Below are 21,511 nucleotides of genomic sequence, written 5' to 3' on the forward strand. Positions count from 1 at the left end.
AAAACCTGAACAGTAAGTTTCCATGCTTTAAGTATTTTTAAGTATATTTGATAAAATAGTATATTTGAAACTATTTGTAGAGCATTGATATTCACAGTGAAAAACCAGTTTTGGATCTGAAGCAAAATCTAGTGTTATCATTTCTAAGGTGGGAAAACATTTTCAGTGTATAGTCTTTTTTTGTTCTCCTGAAAATGTTGCTGCCAACTTATGTTCATCCTGGATGTATTTCTTTTTGCGCCAGACTAATCATAAGCAGGGGCAGATGTCACAGAGCCTGTCTACAAATACAGAATCTCCATCAGCCACCCAACTACTTAATAGAGCAGCACTTCAAATGTAGTATTTCTAGACAGATAATCTTCTTGTGAAAAATCTACCACAATAATTGAATTAATCATGCAATGCAAATAGCTGGCAGTGGTTAAGTTATGATAATTTTAGAAAAACAAAGCCCTGACATGATAAAGAATACTACCTAAATAACTTACAGAAAGATGATATTTAGTTGGGGCTTTAAAAAGACCCAAATTTACTTTCTGTCCTCTTTAGAAATTTTTAGTAAAAATTCAGACTCTCCTGGGGGCTTAGAATATGTGAAAAATCTTTGTACCTTATGCTGAATTTTGCTGTAAACCTAAAACTGCACTTGAAAAATAAAGTATATATATATATAAAGTCTATTAACAAAATCCAAGTCTCACAAGAGAGAAAGGAGTGCTCTATATTTTCTGTTTGATTCTCAGCATTATTTTATTAAATGAACTGCATTTAGTATTTGTTTAAGATAGGGTCTCACTCTGTCACCCAAGCTGGAATTTAGAGACTTGATATGCCTCACAACAGCCTCTCACTCCTGGCCTCAGGAAATCTTGACCTCCCAAGTATTTGGGAACTACAGGTGTGAGCCAGTGCACCTGGCCAGATGGACTGCATTTAAACCCTTACTGAAATTTATAAATTTGATTCAGCAAACATAAATTGAACTCATACTATATTCAAAATATTGTGCATTTTATACTATTCTCTTTAATAATCTCTGAATATGCTGTCAAAGTATATTTTCATCTTCATCCATGGCAATGTTCAACATAAAGTCACATTCATTTGGGGAATGTAGGAACTTTCTTAGATCCAGTTTAGATATGGAGGGTACAGTACCAGTTTGTGATTACCTTTGCAAAGCTTAAGTTTATTTTTATTACTGATGATTTAAAAGATTGTAGATTAAGTGAAGTGATCAAAAAAGTAGACAAATGTGTGTCAACTCAATTAATATTTAAAGAAAATCAATAAACAATGAAATTTAGGTATTTAGAAGACTTTGAGAATATGGTTTCTATAAAGAGAAATACAAACGAAAAGAATGACCAAGAGCTGTACTGGAGTTGATTGAAGGAATTACTAGTGACACCTATGAGGTATGTTTCCCATAAGACACGAGGAAGCACATAGCTAGAGCCAAGTAGATGCTTGCTGTATTGAAATGGAGCATTTGAGATTGTAATGAGAGACAGTGCTAGTTGGAAACATAAAATTGGACCAGATTATGGAAGGTTTTGAAAGCCAGATTAAGGAATTTGAAATTTATTCCACTGACAGTACCATTCAAATGTGAATTGTCATGAGATATTAATTCAAGCTTGGGGAGAATTTTCTTGACTTTGATTATGAAAACTCACATACTGTATCTAGCTAGATAGTCAATTAAAAGATGATTAATTTTATGACCCAAATGTTCTTTACACTAAATCCCCTCACTACACATAATTTGAATTAATACTTTTCAATGTATTTTCAAGGTATTATGTGGCAACATTCTACTCAGGATAACATATAAGAAAGCCAATAACAACATGTTTTATTTTACATTGATACTGGGAAGACAATTTTTAAAGTCCATTTCATTTAATGAGCTTTCACTCCAGACCACCTGCACTTGGAGCCAACCCTGTTAGGGTTATGTAATAAGCAGAAGGGAGGAGTTTCAAATCCTGGCAATCTAACACAGAGATCTTTCACTTAAGACTACATAGTACTGCTTATGAAATGTAACTGGCAGAAGAATAAAGGACAAAAGCAAAAGGAGGACTTGGAAATTATCTACAGAAGACCTCATGAGACTATGTTATCTATGTTATTTTCATCATCACTGAAATACCTCAGAGTCTGGTTTCCAAAGCCCTCCAGGATATGTCCTCACTCTCTACAAACCCAACCGGGTGGGAATCTCTTACACACATCAACCTGTTCTCCTCCCTACCAGAGCAAGGGCTTGGAAGGCCAGCTTCAGCAGACAAAACCAAGAGGCCCTGGGGAGTACCTAGCTTCCACATCACCTATAGAATGCATTGGGGTAGCACAAACACTTGCTATAGTAATTTATTTTTTCTTAAATTACATGTTGAAAAAAGTTAACGAACAAGAAAGGAAGTGAAAAACAAAAAAAAGGAAGTGAAAAAAAGTAACTACAAAATAGTTTTCAATGCTTTACTAAGTATTGTTCTAAAGAAATATTGAAAGAATTTCCATTAAACTTACATATATGTGTGATATATATTATGATATATATATATAATTCTATGGTGGAAAATATATTGCAGAATTTTTTGATGATATATGATAGTTCTACGTGACAGTATTGGGCATATTTTATTCAGTTTTATCTACCAAAATAAATATATGCTTTTATACCAGTAAAAACTCAATAAATTTAAACATGTGCCTCAGTATTAAAGAATCTTCATATGCGAAGCTTTTAACAATCCCCTAAGCATATACTATAGCTAGCCCAAAAGAAGACCTCTTGTATATTTTTTGTCTGCATGCTCTCAAATAATTTTTTTTCTGCACATATAAATTAATGTGTTCTAGCATTGCTATAAGAAACTTCCTGATATTGGGTAAGTTATGAGGAAAAGAGATTTAATTTATTCAAAGTTCTGATGGCTGTCCAGGAAGCATGGCTGAGGAGGCCTCCAAAAACTTACAATTAAGGTGAAAAGTGAAGAGGAAATAGCCACGTACTATGCATGGTGGAGCAGGAGAGAGAGAGAGAACATGTTTTAACAGCCAGATGTCTTGAGTACTCATTGACTGCCACGTAAACAGCAAGGGGGAAATTCTCCCCAGGATCCAATTACCTCCCACCAGGCCCCTCCTTCAACTCTGAGAATTACATTTTTACATGAGATTTGGGTAGGGACACAAAGCCAACATGATATCAACATGATACCAAAAATCTCCAACTGAATTAAACTTTCTCTGTCATAAACAATTTGCACATGATACTATTTATTAACACTAATAAAAAATTTTCCTTTTTTTTTTTGCCTCTGAATCTAAATGCCACAGATTCCTTAGCAGAAATATTTTTTATCCTGGTTAATTAAACTGGTAAACCAACTTACTTGAATGGAAAAGAAAAATAGATGGAATTTTTGAAAAGCATTTTTAATGTGTTTAAATAGCTGTCTCTCATGAACCAAAGTGATTAGCATTTGTTTTACAATGTTCCAAGAAGATTATCCAAAAAAGATTGCATAATTAAAGCAAATGTCCCGAAGAGTTTATTTATAGATGCTTTGATATCTAAAACATAATTTTAAGCTTCTGTTGTAAAGATGATTCAAAAGTTGCACAAAGACACAAAGCACTAGCATGTTTGCCATCTTGGATTTTTAGAGCAGGGTTTATGAAGATAGGAGGCCAAAAATATGTCCTCATGAGCACTTCATCATGGCACTTTCAGTGTGAGGAGTTTGCTATTGGCTTCCAGTAGATCAAGGCCAGGGAGATGAAGCTAAACATTTTACAATGCACAGGACCACTCCAGACACCAACAAATTTTCTGGTCCGAAATGTCAATAGGGCCTAGAGAGTCTTATTTACTTCTATATATTGGAACACATGTAAAGAAATTAATAATAGTCAAATAACATTTGGATGATTTCTCTTTGCATTTATTTTTTCTCATGAGATTCTTTCCAGTCTTCCTTCATTCTCACTTGACCTCTGAAATTCCATTGTCTTTCATCATTCTGTTTAGGAATTTCTGCTAATGATGGTAATGATGATGCAAAATATTAAGTAAATATACAGCTTGAGAGATCAACATTCTAGGACAAGAGTATTTTAGTTGTATTTTGCTAGTGCTCAACAACAGCAAAATTCTTTTTTGTTTTTAGTTGATACTCTAAAAATTGGCTAGTATTCCTTTTTGAAATACATGAGTATAATTTTCTGGTCCTGATACAGTATTATACTATATTACATAACTTTCATGTTTCAAAGCTTACTTTTAGTTATTTTAAGTGTTATAGGTTCTACAGGATGTTTTAGTTTAGGCTCCTCAGGAAAGTGAGGGAGTTGGGACATGACCTTCAAATAACTTCTTTACAAAATGTGTTCATGCTTAAAAAATATGAACACCAGCTAAGTATCTGAAAATGTTAAGAAATTACTATTAATTTTGGGGGGTGGTATAGTGATATTATGGACATTTTTAAGAATATTTATATTTTAGTGATGCATATGGAAATTTTATCTTTGAAATAATATGTCTGCAATTTTTCTCAAAATAATTAGGTGGAAATGTATGAGGTACCAGTGAAACAAGCTATCAGTTGATGATTGTTTAAGCTGTGCAATGAACACATGAGAGTTTATTATGGTATTATATTGCACTATTCTAATTCATTAGACCTATGCTCTTCTACTAGTTTCTAGTAATATAGTATATTGTTATTTTATGTGTTTACAATTTCCTACAATAAAAACATTAACAAAAATATAGGAAAAAGATACACTTTTCTGTAACTTTTATCTTTTTAGAAAGTCATTTATCATCCTTATCCTTCACAAATATGGAAATAAATACTAGTTTATTGAATTTCCAGTTATGTGAGGCATCTTTGAACATGGTTTCAAAGTGATGTACCACACCTCAGTTAAGCTTTGAAACAATGAGTGGTATCTTTTCTCCTGGATGAAAGCCAGACCCATTGGTAGGAGGATTTCCTGGTGTCTTTTTTTTATCATGTTGACTAACTGAGTCAGAGAGGATTTCTTTTTTAATTATAAAAGATATGTGGTTTGGATAAACTGTTGGGCTGTTTGACCTAATTCTTCACTTCACTTTGCTTAAAGTCACAAGCTAAATAGTGGCTTATACATCTTTAGTCTGCTCATTTATATTCTTTCCAGATTTTATTTGCCTAAGTTAAGATAAAATAAAGGACATCTACTTGTAAGGGAAAAAAAAGGTATGTAACCATGGAGTAGGCAAATGTTTTTCTGCAAAAGTTCAGATAGTTAATATTTAGGCTTTGTAAGCTATATATGGTTGTATATCCATCATTCATTTTTGTTTTTACTTTAACAAACGTTCAAATTGTAAAATCCATTTCTTAATGCAAAAAGCAGTACAATAATCCAATTGTTGAATTTGGCTATAAGACTCCTGATCTAACCCCTCTGTTCAAAACAAGCCTCTTTTCCAAATTTAACTAATTCTGAACAAGATATATAAGCCAAATCATTCTGTAAAATATATTTTTCTCATCAATATCATCCCTTTAATGTATATGCATTTTACCTCTATCAATTAACATATACTACTAAAGTAACTATTCACATAGATTAGTGCTTCTTATCAACCCATACTTTAGCTTATACACAAACTTTTAAAATTCAAAACCTCAGTGGCATTTTTTATGATTGTCATTATTACCTTGAATTTGCTTATTAGTTATTATATAGATTGATGTTTCATGGAGTGGAAAAAACCAACAGATATTTATCTCTGTTAGGATTGATTTGTAAGTGTGGATATTTTCTTGATTGGGCAGCAATAGTAGGATTGCTTTATTTGCCTAATAAATTTTTTCTGTTATCTTGCATGAAAATTGATTCCCAGTTGTCTTCTATTAATACCTCAAATTACTGAAAAGTAGAAAATGAAAACTCTATAGCTAGAATATTAGTTTTCTACTTAGATACCTCTCTGTGGCTACTCATATACTGAACTTGAAGAACTCATTGTAATTTTACCAAGTGAGGGAAATAAAAGGTGGAGGCTCTTAACAAAATGGGCTAGTATGAACTGCTAGACCTGAAAGAGGTCACTAGTACAGATGTGTATGAGTCAGGTACTCAAGTGGATGACACAAAGTAAAGACCAGATTAACTGAGATGATAGAGTGCATTGTAAGGGAGCACAGGAAAAAAGGAGCACGAGAAACCATCTCAGGAGCATTAGAGGCAGACATTATGGCAAGTAAGAATGTCCATCAGGAAACTGTAACCAGGGGAGAGAGCAGGGGTGTCCCGAAAAAGCTCCCAGTTTCCCAATCCAAGGTTCTTGGCCTCTCCTACCCTAAAGAATGGGGAAAGGGGCTCTGGAGGTGCAGTGAGCTTACCATTTGAATAAATATCATGGACCCAAAGAGTTTTGCAGAAAGCAATTTATTAGGCAGAGAGAGAGAAGAGACAGCTCCACACTGCTGTGGGAGGGGATCCAAAGAAGGAGTCCATATAGGTAAGGAGCAGCAGAGTTTTAACCCTGGAGTTATTCCCTCCCCATTCATGGTCTCATCCAACAAGAGGAGTTCTTTTAAACTTCCTCTGGATTTTGACTCTGATACTGGGTTGGCTGCTTGGTCCGCAACAGAGCCCCCTCCTCCCAGAGGTTTCCATGGGCTTTTTGGACAAAGAATCCCACCTGGATTCCTCTACCTAGCCTGCATGTGGGAAACAGACAAAGAACTCTCGTTCCAGGATGCGGGCGTGGTTGGAGGCATGGCTCTGGGAAACTCCTGCCTTTGAAAGCACACCCCTCGTGGACCCAGGAAAAGAAGTTTTCTTTAACATAGTCCCTCAAAACCACAGTGATGCCGGTGGCCCAACACCACTTTGGAAATCTACCATTCTCACAACTCTTGCACTCTGAGCATGCTAACTATTCATTCTTTACTTTAAATCTCCCCCTCAATGGGTATGATTAAGTCTATGAGTCACAGTCTGATTGAAGCATCCCCATCAGACAGAGTTCTCCAGCCAGACTGTCATATGGGCTGCTGCCTCAGTTATAGACGACCATCATTGGAGCAAGCGCCCATCCTGGTTGAATCAGAGATTTTTAAGGTCACATGAGAAAAGCTTACCAATTTGTACAACACCCACACATACACATACACAGACACACAAATGCTGCTTTATTTTTTTAATAAGAAAGAACTGGATTAATATGAGAAAGAGTTTCATAAAATTGAGGTATTTTTGTGCAAAAGTTTTGCTTTATTTTTTTCCCAAAACAAGCTTTATCTTATGTTCACTGACAGGACAGACAGTTTAGCATTTAGGTTCAAAACTGTGGATGCCTCATCCCCTTTCCAGCTCTGTTGAAGTTTCATTTTACAGTGAGCCTTTAAAGAGACCACTTCTGTTTTCAGTGCTACAGGTTTAGATCAAGCAATTCCCCAAAATTATTATCAAAACTTCTTTACAATTCTTTAACTGCTAAAAACTTCCCTTCCAGTTCATTTGACAAATATTATAGATAAATATGCCTGCATCATAAAGCAAAAGATTTGAGAGAACAAATTTACCTGTTAAGAGAAAGAGAGGCTAAATGTCTTTCCAATAAATGGCAAGATATGTAAACAGCTAGGAATCTCCTCTATTCCATGTAATTAATTTCTTAAAATAACCTTTTACACACAAATTTTTTCCTGAAGAGCCCTGCAATAATAGTGTAGATCAAGACTAACTTTCTTATCCACAGGGAAATATTTTCTATGCCTAACCAAGTACCTATGATCCTGTCAAGCTTCTCTTCTTACAATTTCATAAAAATTGCCTTCCAAACTCTTCTTTGAACCCATGTTTATGATACTATTTCGTCCTCATGTCTCCTTTCCCGTCCTGTTCCTTTTCCCTTGTCCTCTTCATCCCCATAGTCTGTGTAATGTAGTTTCTACACTTCTTTTGAAGTCTAACCAAGATCCTTCATGTCAGAAATGATGTACAGAATTACTCTAGGATGAATGATATATTATTTGAATTTATATAAAGTCACTAGTAGATCATTTGCCTTGGAATTAATGCTCAAGCCCTTTTTATATTATGCTTAAATTTAGAACTGTCGATTCTTTCAGTCAGGATCAGTATCATATGCTTATTTTGTATTCCTCGCGATTGCCTAAGGTGCAAGTTACAGGAAATCGGTTCTTAACTTGAATTCATGTTATCTTTAATTTTCATTCCGTTTCTTTACTTATTTCAATTTCTTCTAAATGAGGAACCCTTTTGTAGTTATAAATCTGACAGCTATATGAACTCATTACCCCAAAAAAGCCTATCAGTGGTAATACCTATCCCTTGTTAGAATTGCAGATATTTTTATCCCACTCCAGACTTACTAAATCCTAACCTGCTTTACAGTAAGACAACCCAGGTGATTCCCGTACATGTTAAAGTATGACAAACATTGCACTAATGAATCCATCCTGAATACCTGAATTAACTTTCGCATTAAACAAATAGAGGAAATGAGTATTTAAATGTCAATTGTATCATGTGTGCATGTGGTGTGTGTGTGTATCTGTGTGTGAGAGAGAGAGAGAATCAAGGGAAATATTTTGGAGACAAATAACCTCTTATGCTGTAGTAGACTTGCCTCATAAATATCTACTGAATATATTGTCTATAGAGAGTATTGTTTCTGCCATGTGTTTTTTTCATTTTGTAGGAGCATATTAAGCCACATAGGAAAACAGAACTGTCAAGATATTACTTCAAAAACACATTGGAGGCACCTAAGAGCCAAAAATCATTTGATAAATTTTTAAAAGCTGGCTGCATTTTAAAGACATTTATAATTCAAGATGTTTGATTAACTTTTTAAGAGTTGAGTGTTGGTAGATTTAAAGATCGAAAGGAGCAATTTGGAATGGTCCTGGTGAATTTTTTAAAGACAGATAGAAGCAGAAAAATTGTGGTTTTACCCTTTGTAGCTTTGATATTTTTATGTGATTTTTGTTCCAATCATAACACAGAACCCTTTAATCTATTTATGTCACATGGAATAACATGGGGTTACCCAGCTTGTTTCCTACCTATGTCACATATCTGTAATATTGGTAATACCCATTAGGTATTTTATCTTGTCAAAGACAAATAGTACAAATACATATTCAGTTTTAGTTTACAAACAGAATTATGTAAAGCTGATGTTATGCAAGCTGAAGGAGTTACAATGGAAATGAAAGACAAAGACAACTTAAAGAAGAGGAAAGGGAGAGAGGTTAAGGACTGAAAAGTGTAAACCTTTATTTGAAAAATTCACATATACAACACAATGAAACAGTCATGCTACAAACATGTTTATCATCAGTAGGAGGCAGATGAGAGCCTTGTATTATAACTTCTGTCAATCGGAGCCAAAGCTTCACAAAAAGATTTGCCTATTTATAATATTGTATTCAAATATGAGCACTTTGTTTTATGAAGAATATTTTTAATCTGATGTAAGCCATTTTGGTTTTCACTTATTGATTGATTCACTCATTCCTTTTTCTTTTCTGAGAAAGAGTCTCACTTCGTCACCCACACTGGAGTCCAGTGGCACAATCTCAGCTCAATGCAACTTCTGCTTCCTGGGTTCAACTGATTCTCCTGCCTCAGCCTCCCAAGTAGCTGGGATTTCAGGCGCTTGCCAACATACCCACTAATTTTTGTATTTTTAGTAGAGTTGCGGTTTCACCATGTTGGCCAGGATGGTCTTAAACTCCTGACCTCAAGTGATCTGCCCACCTCGGCCTCCCGACATTCCATATTTCTTGAGCCAAATTATATGTGACAATGTGTTAAGTGCTGACATTACAAATGTGGTCATTGAACTTCCTTTAAAGACCTTGAATTTTGATATAAAGAATATAAACAAGTAAGTCCAATAATGTGTTGTAGAAAATAAGATGCAAAATGATCAAGATACAGAGGAAGCACAAAGATAAATTCTCCCAGGGACAATTACAAAAGTGTATTAGTGAATGTGAAGCCATCTTACTGAAGACACAGCCTAAGCAATTTGTATGATTAGTTTATAAACAAATTGTTTACAAGAGGGTGGAAGATGTGGAGGATGATATTTATATACCACAAATTTGGAGAGCTACTTCATCTGTGAATCTTTTATTTGCTTCTAGCAGATAGAGTCAAAATCATAAAGAAAAATTATGAGAAGTTAAGGAAAGAGGGAAAAAGGAAGGAAACTAAGGTTTTAAGAGTGCTCACAGTGTACTAGGCTTGTGATGGTCTCTTTACAGGTGCTGTTTTAGTTAACCACATAACACCTTTGTCAATGAATAACTTTGCTAACAAATAGCTTGTCTGAGGAGTTGCTACTAGGTCAACATTCAGAGGCCTAGGTGATCACGCTAATTTATATGTTTTAAGAGAGATGATTTAATCAAACTTGGAACTAAGATTTGTTTGACAAAACTATAACTTTATCTCATCTAAATAACATGGCAGTTATTTATGGTTAGTAGTAGTAGTAGAGGACACTAATAACTGTTCAATTAGGAATGCATCTATGTGAGTTGAAATGACCAGTTATATTCTTAGTAAAATGCAAAATTGGGTATTCTGGTTATTAGAATATTATAATATGTAATCTATCTATACAGGAATACCTTTCTTTATAATATCTATATTCTTAAATTTGTTGTATTCAATCTCTGTTTCAGAAGATTCTACAAAATGTGAAATGCATTAAAATACTACGCTAAAAATCATTCAAATACTAAAAAATTTGCATTTATTTAATGTTGTATCCTAGTCTAAACTTCTTTAGATTTATTTTCAAATCTATTTTATACCCAAAGCACTTCTACCAGCCAAACATGGTATGAAAAATGATTTAAGCCAGATACTATAATCTCTTTTGCCATACAGATGCAATGTTTTACAAGTTCACTAGTATAAATACAGAAAGTCTACAAAGACAAAAGGAAAACAAAAAAGTGGTATTACCTCTTACACATTTTTATAACACAGTGGATTAGAATCCTAAATAAGTTATAGGAAATTAGTGTTTTGATGCACAGCAGAGTATTACATTTATTTCATGGTATCAGGTACTAAAGAAGTAAGCAGCTTTTGCTTAAGTTACTACGAGAAGCTGAGTACAGTTTTCCCCATGAATTCTACAAGCTCAGTTAAGCACATTACTTAAGAAATTTCCGTTATGAGTTCCTGATTAGCTGCTTGTCACTGCAATGTCAAGTTCAGTTTTAGAGATCAGGAAAATATTTGAGTTGCAAAATCCTTGAAGCCATTTTCCCTACCTGATAAAAATGATTGTTTAGATAGGTGACAGTAATGTCACGTGGACTTAAATGTTTATAATCAGGGTTAACTAATGCCAGAAAAAATAGCATTGAGAAGTCGATATATCTCATACCTTAAGGGTTATTAAAGGTATATAGATAATGTACCAAGCCAAATCTAGTCTCCCAGGTCACACTCTTTCTGACATTAAATTAGAAACAGTTTTCTATGTTCCTATGACAGGATGCATTACCAATAGTTTTCATTTTAATTAGGTGAAATAACTACTTAGCCATTCATAAATACCCTATAAAGAAAACCAGGAAAATTCTACCAAATTAAAATTAATATGCTAAGCACAAAGTACTATTATAATTTCTTTTTTTAATTGCATTTTAGGTTTTGGGGTACATGTGAAGAACATGCAAGATTGTTGCATAGATACACACATGGGAGTGTGATTTGCTGCCTTCCACCCCTTCACCTATATCTGGCATTTTTCCCCATGCTATCTCTCCCCAACTCCCCACTCCCAACTATCCCTCCCCTATTTACCCCCAACAGACCCCAGTGTGTAGTGTTCCCCTCCCTGTGTCCATGTGTTATTGTTCAACACCCGCCTATGAGTGAGAACATGCAGTGTTTGATTTTCTGTTCTTGTGTCAGTTGGCTGAGAATTATGGTTTCCACGTTTATCCATGTCCCTACAAAGGACACAAACTCATCATTTTTGATGACTGCATAATATTCCATGCTGTATATGTGCCACATTTTCCTTGTCCAGTCTATCATCAATGGGCATTTGGGTTGGTTCCAGGTCTTTGCTATTGTAAACTGTACTGCAATGAACATATGTGTGAATGTGTCCTTATAGTATAACAATTTATAATCTTTTGGATATATACCTGGTAATGGGATTGCTGGGTCAAATGGAATTTCTATTTCTAGGTCCTTGAGGAATTGCCACACTGTCTTCCACAATGGTTGAACTAATTTACACTCCCAACAGTGTAAAAGTGTTCCTATTTCTCCACATCCTCTCCAGCATCTGTTGTCTCCAGATTTTTTAAAGATCACCATTCTAACTGGTGTGAGATGGTATCTCAGTGTAGTTTTGATTTGCATCTCTCTGATGACCAGTGTTGATGAGCATTTTGTCATATGTTTGTTGGCCTCATATATGTCTTCTTTTGTAAAGTGTCTGTTTATATCCTTCTCCCACTTTTGAATGGGCTTGTTTGTTTTTTTTCTTGTAAATTTGTTTTAGTTCTTGGTAAATTCTGGATAATATATAAATATGCATCTAGATAAAGGGACCTATTACCCAAGTAATTTTGCATAAGATTCTTAAAACAGTGATTATACCACTGTGAAGTTCCTAGTTGAGCTCTCAGAGAATATACAAACAAGAAAAAACTGAAAGACTAGAACAAATTCTAAAAAGTATGCCAAGACAAGCTTTAAAAAGCTTGCGTCTGCAAACTGCACTGAACTTGTTCTTTGGGAGTCCAATTTTATTTTATTTTGTATTTGACTTTGTTTGGTTTATGAAGCAACATGGGCACCTAAAAACGGGTTCATTTTCTGCCTGATGAGTAAGGGCATGGTCTACAAAAAAAAAAAAAAAAGACCAAATTTTCTAGACAATTTTCTTTATTATAAACATTGCAGAAAATCCTCAGAGATATGCTGTGAAGGTACATAAAGCATTTGACAAATTCTATTACAAAGGGAAGATGCCTAGCAGGGGAACCAATATTATATCATCCAAAACTTAAGAAGATAACTCATTGTGGATTTTGTGTTTATTCACTGTAATTGACGTATTCATAAGAATTTTTAAATCATTTTCCCTGGGCGGGAAACTCAATGTAGCAGGCAGCATGAGGGATATTAAAATGTAAGTGTATGGTTTCTGTCTTTAAAATGTCTTTAACAACTAGTGTGATAAAGCCATTATTTAGGAAACAATTAGAAAATTCAGTAGAATAAAATAAAATAGTGATAAACTAACACAGACATAATTTCTAAGATACCTAAAGGATAGTAGGAGATACAGATGACCAAATTGTTTTTTTCTCTCCCTGTCCTGTGTTTAAACACCCCCCATCCCTGCCAAAAACACGCATAGATATACACTTGGCAAATACACAAAAGCTCCATAACACCTGACAAAAGCCTGTGTTTACTTAATAAGTGGATTTTCAAAATAACTTAATACTGTATCAAGAGAAAATTAATTCACAGAGAAGCATCTGCCCTATTCATATTGAACCTGGAAATGCATGAAATCTAAGCCTCTTTGATCAGAAAGTTTACTCTTTTCTCATGACTAAATTTATGTCATTTCTTAACTCTGTTTTTCTTAAGAGAAACAGAGTATGGAGGCATTAAAAGAAGAGATTATTTTATGTGTTTTTCATACTTCCAGTGACTATTTCTCCTCTCATGAATAAACTTTCAGTTGTTCTTTTTCTCACTGAGAAATTACCAAGAACATGCAGCAAGGTAATGACTGATGACTTTTGAGTTGGCAACGAACAAATGCTTTATATAATTTTTGAAGGGACTTTGTTGTGTGAGTCTATATTTAGCCCTTAGCTTCTACATAGGGGAATGTCACATTAAATACAAAGCGATTTTTTGTAGGTGATTAAATCATTTATTTTGGCAAGCATGTTGCTATTTGATTCAATGATTCAAGTCAGCTGACATTAAGTACCTACTATCTGTCAGGTAGGCACTGGAGATATAAAGATTAATGAGACTTTAGAGGTAAAATGTTGAATAAAATCTAAGTTAGTTACAGAGTTAATGACATTAAAACTCTAGAGACATAACTGAGTTTTACATTTCACCGATAAATAAAGTCCACAGAATATAAATATGTGTCTAATCCTCACAGACAAGACCAAGTTGACTTGAGACTAATACAGGACCCCAAATCCCCAGGTCAATACCACACTAAAGAAACAGTCCCTAAAATAGCCCAAGCAGCTGTGTGTGTGTGTGTGTGTGTGTGTGTGTGTGTGCCTGAATCAGCAGGAAACCAAGCATTACTGCTGCAGAAAATGCCCCAAATAGCACTCTACATCATTAACTGGCATAAAGACCAAATTAGAATATCAGTGTTGATCCAACAAATTATAAAAGGTAAAATAAGTGCATTATCTTTTTAAACAAAATGTAATGAAGAGGTAAGATTTGCTGAGGAATAGCATCTAAGTTTTACTGAGATAGCAATATAGAAAACCTTTGGGTTAAGAGCTCATAACACATATACACATTTCCTCATGTAGGTCTTAAACAGTATCTAAAAGCATGCTCTTTGAAGAATTTATTTTCTTACCAATGATAATATTTAACTGATTCAAGCCATGATTGCTTAGTAATGGGTACCTATACTATGTAACATATGCAACATATGCTACATATGATATATATTCATTATATGAGATCATCAGATGATAGAGGCCAGAAAATCATTTGTAAATAATGGTTTAGAAAAAATATGAATAAACATATATCTTCCCTGCAATAAATCTGTTTTTAACATATCTCTACATATCTCTAAAATGACTGTGCATACTGAAGAGCCATAGTCTTATTTCTAATATTTAAACTTGTTTTTAAAATAAAAAGTAACATATAAACACATACTCTTTGTAAAAATAAATCCAAGTAATTTCTAAGCATAAGACAAAAGTAAATTTCTTATTTAAGATGATTCCAAGGATGTGCCTTTTTCTTTTCCCTTTACAGAGACCCAATTAACAATAGTAAAAGAATAAAATACAAACCCAAACCACAAAGTAACCTGATGCATGAATTTTTATTTGGGAGCAACCAAGAGATGAGACAGAGGGACATGTTTCTAGAAGACAGAAAATAGATATGATTGAAATGCCAGATAACATTGGTTCCTTAGCCAGCAACCAGTGCCCTTTTTTGTTAATAAAATTTCATATGGCTAGCATCATATACAACTTCAGGGATTAAACCAGTATTTACCTAATTCAATCACTAACAGTAGTTACCTTATTCCAGTTTAACAAATACTCAGTTTTAAATCCTTCTTCCCAATAAGGCTGGCCATGCGATGCAGTTCTGATAATAAAATGCTAGAGAAAGTAACATAAGGACCTGTAGTACAATTTTTGTCTTCACAAAAAAAAAAAAAAAAAAAGAAATGTGGGAAGAAAATCTTTCACTGTCTCCCTACTTGGGATGCTGTTGTGTGAGTATATAAATGTGTATAGTTGTTGCCATCAACTTATGATCATGAGAAGATGGGCAAGGCAAACGAAGTATTGCTGGCACCGTGCCTTGGCATGATTGAGGTGCTAAACCAATGCTGGCCTTGCCTACTCTCAATATATCCAATATAATGACATTAATATATTGGATAAACCAGTGCTACTCTGGTATTCTGTAGCCTACAGTTAAATGTATGCTGGCGGTTCCTGATGAACCTTGAAGGGAAAGCAGAGGGAACTTGTACAGAGAACAGTAGCCAAGGAGGGAGCAAGTATCCTGGAAGAATACTAAACAGGCTCTTAGTTAAGAGACAGCAGGACCACAGAAGACAGAACAAAAAGTGGGTGACTTATGCTGTTGGTAGGTATGCAACATTCCTCCCTCCATGTTGCAGAATAGTCTGTAGCCAACTACGTATCTTGGGGTAGGGGGAAATGACAGTGGTTCTTGTATAAAGCAATTGAATGACAAGGAGAACTAGACCAGTTAAGAGAGATGTCAGGGGCCTAGAGTAAAGCCCTCCTCATTCTGGATTTAGAGAAATATGAGGACAAGCTACTCGCCTATTTCTTTCGGGTATGTTCCCTGTATCCTAAATAAGAACTCTAAATTAAACAAACTCTCTTACATTACTAGAGTTTTTATCTTTTTTTTTTTGAGATGGAGTTTTGCTTTTGTTACCCAGGCTGGAGTGCAATGGCATGATCTCGGCTCACCGCAACCTCCGCCTCCTGGGTTCAGGCAATTCTCCTGCCTCAGCCTCCCAAGTAGCTGGGATTACAGATGTGTGCCACCATGCCCAGTTAATTTTTTGTATTTTTAGTAGAGATGGGGTTTCACCATGTTGACCAGGATGGTCTCGATCTCTTGACCTTGTGATCCACCCGCCTTAGCCTCCCAAAGTGCTGGGATGCCAGGCATGAGCCACCACACCCGGCTGAGTTTTTATCTTTAAATGTGAATGGACATCAGTAGATTACCAAAAGAAAACATTCAACACACAAGAGAAAGACCTAGAGACAGAGATAAAACAATTATTCCAGAGTTCAGAAAAGAGAAAATAAATTCAAATAAATATATAATAAGTATAAAGATAAAAAAACAAAACTAATTTTTCTTTTCACCTTGTATGGCTTTAATGCAATATATTTTACACATATAATTCATCAATTTAAAGTAAAGTGTACAATTTAAATATCTTTTAGTAAATTTACCAAGCAATGAAACCATCACCACAATTCAGGTTTTAGAACATTTTCATCACCTCAATAATGTTCCTGTGCCCACTTAACTGTTAATTCCCTTTTCCATCTTTTGCCTCAGGCAACCATTAATGTGTTATTTGTCTCTGCAGATTTTTATTTTCTGGATATTTTACATGAATGGAATCACACAGTATGTGGCTCCTCAAGTCTTCCTTCACTTAACATTCTAGACAATAACTTGTAATGTTCAGATTTGGAACTAACGCTTAGCTTGTTTGCCATAATGTGGCAATCATAAATTATAATAATATGGAATTAGACTTCAGTGACACAGGAATTTAACTTTGGAGTAGTATTCAAAATATGTCTTTTCATTACATTGTTTGTATTATAGGAGCAGGTAAATTTCCTGGTATGATAATTTTTTTAAAAATTGACCCAAACAGATTTATTTTCCTACACAAACACCAAATGCATACACACAACACACACATTCAGGCTGAAAAACATGCAGACAAATGCAGGCACACAAACATGCAGACAAACACACACACTCTGCAATCTCGAAATGAACAACAGCATAATTGATGTTTTAGGCGACATTTCCTAAAATCCTCTCTGTCTTCCCAGGTTGGTTCACATGCCCTTTTCTAAGTATTCTCAGAGTTTGCATACATGTGACATTGTTCTTACCAGATTGTGTTCAAATGAACTTTGTATTAAGATAATGTGCTTTTTTTGCTATCAGAATGTCCTATAAATGTGGATATGTTTTTTATTCTTTTTTATCTCTAACATCGGTCAAGTACATAGTGTCTACAGCGTGATTTACTCACAGTGTTTGTCAACATAAGTAGAACTTCTTTAAATTAGCTCAAATGTGAATTTAGACATTTAATATTATATTTACCATTTTTCCTTTAGTTAGGTCAATGTAAATTGTAAAAATACATCTATCATTTCTTTTTTTCAAATTTGTTATTTTGAAGCTAAATGTTTAAATTATTTCCAAATTAAAAATAATCAAAGTCTATAGTAGTTCAAACAATAATTTTTGGAAAACAAAATGGAAAATTCTCTCTTAATAGCTATATAGCTTCAGCTGGCCAGTAGTGAAATCCAAATTTGCAAATCTTTGTTTACTCATATTTTGGAAATCTAAATTTCAGCAAGGAATTACCCTTAAAAGTCATTTAAATAGAAAGTCAGTCTGTGTGTGTGGAATATCATGTTCTTCATACTGATCTCATTGCGAATATATAAACTACATTAGGCATGCCTATAATATATCTAAATTTCTGGTCTAGTTTTGTTTGATCATAGGGCTTTCTAAGCCAATGTTTGGACTCATTTTGGCTTCTGTCTGGTTTATACCATCTGCTTTCTGCCTTCCAGAATTCATAAGAACTTCTTTCTAATCATCATCACTTCCTGTTTTCAACTCCTTTATGGACGTTTTATTCCTTTTTCTGCATCTCTTTTGTTCTTCTTTTATTTCTTATTTCAGGGAATTGGAGTGGGAAGGATATGGTATACTGTGTTTCAGCCTTCCATTTAAACCAAAAGTCTCAACAGTTGTTTTTTTTTTTTTTTTTAAGAACATTATTTTAGGATTGAGTATTGGCAGTTGGATACTTTTAACTGTCAGAAGGAATTTGCTGATAAAATAGAAAATGCTGCTAATAATTGGTTTTTCACACCATGAGACTTGTTTTAAGTTGTGGAAAGCCATTAAGGATTTAAAAGAAAATGATCAAACAAGTCATTCTTTGTTGTTTTTATAGAGATTTGCCTGCTAACCAAAGGACGTCGTACCGCCAGTGTTCGAGCTGATACATATTGTCGTCTTTACTCACTTTCTGTGGACAATTTCAATGAGGTCCTGGAGGAATATCCAATGATGAGGAGAGCCTTTGAGACCGTTGCCATTGACCGACTAGATCGGATAGGTACTCTAGTTTTCTATCTTCTTTATATACAATTTAGTTTTAATCTAGTGGCATAACATAAGTTTGCAATTATAAGTTCCAAATGTGGTCGGGTGTGATGGCTTATGCTTGTACCCCCAGCACTTTGGGAGGCCAAGGCAGGTGTATAATTTGAGGTCAGGAGTTTGAGACTAGCCTGGCCAACATGGTGAAACACTGTCTCTACTAAAAATACAAAAATCATCTGCGCATGGTGGCACATGCCTGTAAACCCAGCTGCTCGGGAGGCTGAGGCAGGAGAATTGCTTGAGGCTGGGAGGCGGAGGTTGCAGTGAGCCAAGGTGGCGCCACTGCACTCTCGTCTGGGCCAGAGAATGAAACCTTGTTTCAAAAAAAAAAAAAAAGTCCCAAATGCCAGTTTATAGCTTGCTTGTTAATTTGTGTAGAAATAGCAATTAGCTGTAGCCATATTTCTTGAGAGACCTGGGTCCCTATCTATCTCTTCAAAGTATTCTGGGTTTATTTATTAATGTCTATTTTTGCTAGCTAAACAAACTGATTTCCTGAGTGATGCCAAAACAATTTGAATCTTCAGGTAAAAAGCAACGATAAAATTTCTAGATAGCATTGAAATAGAACTAAAAATGTGATGAGTCTATATTACAAACTACATTCTCTCACATTTTTTGTATTTGAGTCAACTTTATATTTTATCTTTATGTTAGGAATTGAAAACTCACCACATAAATTAGTCTCAGCAGAGATAGAGTAAAACGTTTGTAATATAGACTCAAGCAGAAAAAAAAAGCCTTGTTAGAAATGCCCTACTTAGATGCTTTACCTTGCGAACATCAAAATATTTTAAAGTCTTTTCTGCTACCAAATAAAAATATATATTTACAAAAATTAGACCTTATTAGTTATGCTTGTTTGAAGTTTTGCATAATTACCATAGTAATGTTAGCTTGGATTGGCTTGCTGCTAACTTTCCTAGATATCTTGGAACATTATATTATACTATAAGGTAGGATGCATTCATTCTTAACACCTAAACCACTTTGCCCATCCTCCTCTTCTCTGCTTTTTACGGCCAGCTTGACTCTACTCAACCTTCCTATCTCTGTTTAGACATCACTTCTGACATCACCTCTATAAACCTCTGACCTCCCACTCCCTACAAAGCCCAATTCCTTGGATATGTTCTCCCATAGCCTCTGAAGTTCCCCCAACACAGCACTGCTTTTAATATTGGCTCTAGAGATGCTAAGCTTTGTCAAGGTAGAACTCATGTTTAATTCACAATTACATTCACAGTACCTAGTATACAATGAATATTTGTTGAAGAGAGGTAGGAAGGGAGGAAGGAATAAATGAACTCAAAAAGATGGGGCTGGGATCATTTGTGATAAACAAGGAGGTACCTCAACTGCTTCATTCTTATTAAAGGTAAGGACTTTAGATTGATAAATTGTTAAATTGATAAAATCAGCTTTTTTCCTGCACTTTACATTCTCATCTTCCTTTTTCTCTATATTAGTAGGACAACAGACTGCATAAAGATCTGAAAATAGATTAGAAGATATAAAGGTAGTATTTGGACATTATCATTAGACACAACAAACATATTAGAAATTCACATTGAAATCTTAGAGATTTAACAGGATCTATTCATTCATGGAGATAATACCCACAAAAGAAGGAAACACTCCTGAAAGCATCCTTACTTAATTTGAAAATAACTTTTCTCTTTGTAGTGTGTGTGTGTGTGTGTGTGTGTGTGTGTGTCTGTGTTAGAAGCAGAGACTAATTTCCAAGCAATTACTTTTTTTCTAAACCAGCTAGACATCATTAGAGAAAACAGTAAAATCAGGATATTTCACCAGAGAATTTCTGTTAATGTGATATAGCTTCACTTTCATCTAACTTATTGCTGTTAATTTTTATAACAATGTTTATATGAAATAGTTTGTAATCAATACAGGCAATGAAATTCTAATAAGCAAACACTAAGAAATTGAATTTTTGATCTTTATAAAATTGTAAGAATATATAAAAAGTTACATTATTTGTTCCAAGGTTAAAGATACTTAGATTAAGATATTTTGACTAGTCACATAATCAGAAAGAAACATTATGCTGCTCAGTTTTGCGGCCATTGCATATAGATGTATGCTGCAGTTAGTTAAGCAAATATACATTTCTATTTATTAATAATGTAGGAATAATGTAGTTTTGTTCTTTGGGAAATTAGGACAGTCTGCAAGTAGAGAGAGGAAACTATTTTGTCAGTCATTTAAAATGGTTGTATTCCAAGCTGTCAAAGAAATTACAACATATATTTGTTTTCAAAAATATACTCTGTTACTTTTAATTTGTTACTTTATTTAGTAATATCACAAATTGATTCACTTTTTGGTTACTGTATTCACTTGGGTATTATTGTATCAATGATGTCATAGAAAAGTCACTACTTTCCCCTTCTTTCACCAATCTACTATTGATTCTTATTATGCCAGACTGTCTAGTATTGCAAATCACTCAGAATATGATGGCAGGAAGAGCTAAACTTTATTGAGGTCTTACAAGGAACTGAAAGCCTGCAATGCACTATGCTCTTGGTCCTCACAACAACCATTCAGAAGAGGAAAGATCATAAAGCAGGTCTCAATCTTGGTTGCACTTAAGAATTCCCTAGGGAAATTTGTTTTTAAACTACTGAAATCCGGACCCCAGTCTGATGATTTAGATTTAATTAGTAGGGAACAAATGGACGTTAGTATTTTGTAAAGC

The 21,511-nt window shown here is 34.4% G+C and overlaps 1 protein-coding gene across 1 annotated transcript in view; it reads left to right on the forward strand.

The window, feature by feature from the left end:
* HCN1 (hyperpolarization activated cyclic nucleotide gated potassium channel 1) overlaps window positions 1-21,511 on the forward strand; it is a 382,069-nt gene that overhangs the window by 356,160 nt on the left and 4,398 nt on the right. Inside the window, exon 7 of the mRNA XM_002744995.6 lies at window positions 18,578-18,742. Coding sequence (XP_002745041.3) covers window positions 18,578-18,742 — 165 coding nt within the window. The remainder of the gene's footprint in view (window positions 1-18,577; window positions 18,743-21,511) is intronic.

Source organism: Callithrix jacchus, chromosome 2 (genome assembly GCF_049354715.1).
Source record: "Callithrix jacchus isolate 240 chromosome 2, calJac240_pri, whole genome shotgun sequence".
NCBI lineage: Eukaryota > Metazoa > Chordata > Mammalia > Primates > Cebidae > Callithrix > Callithrix jacchus.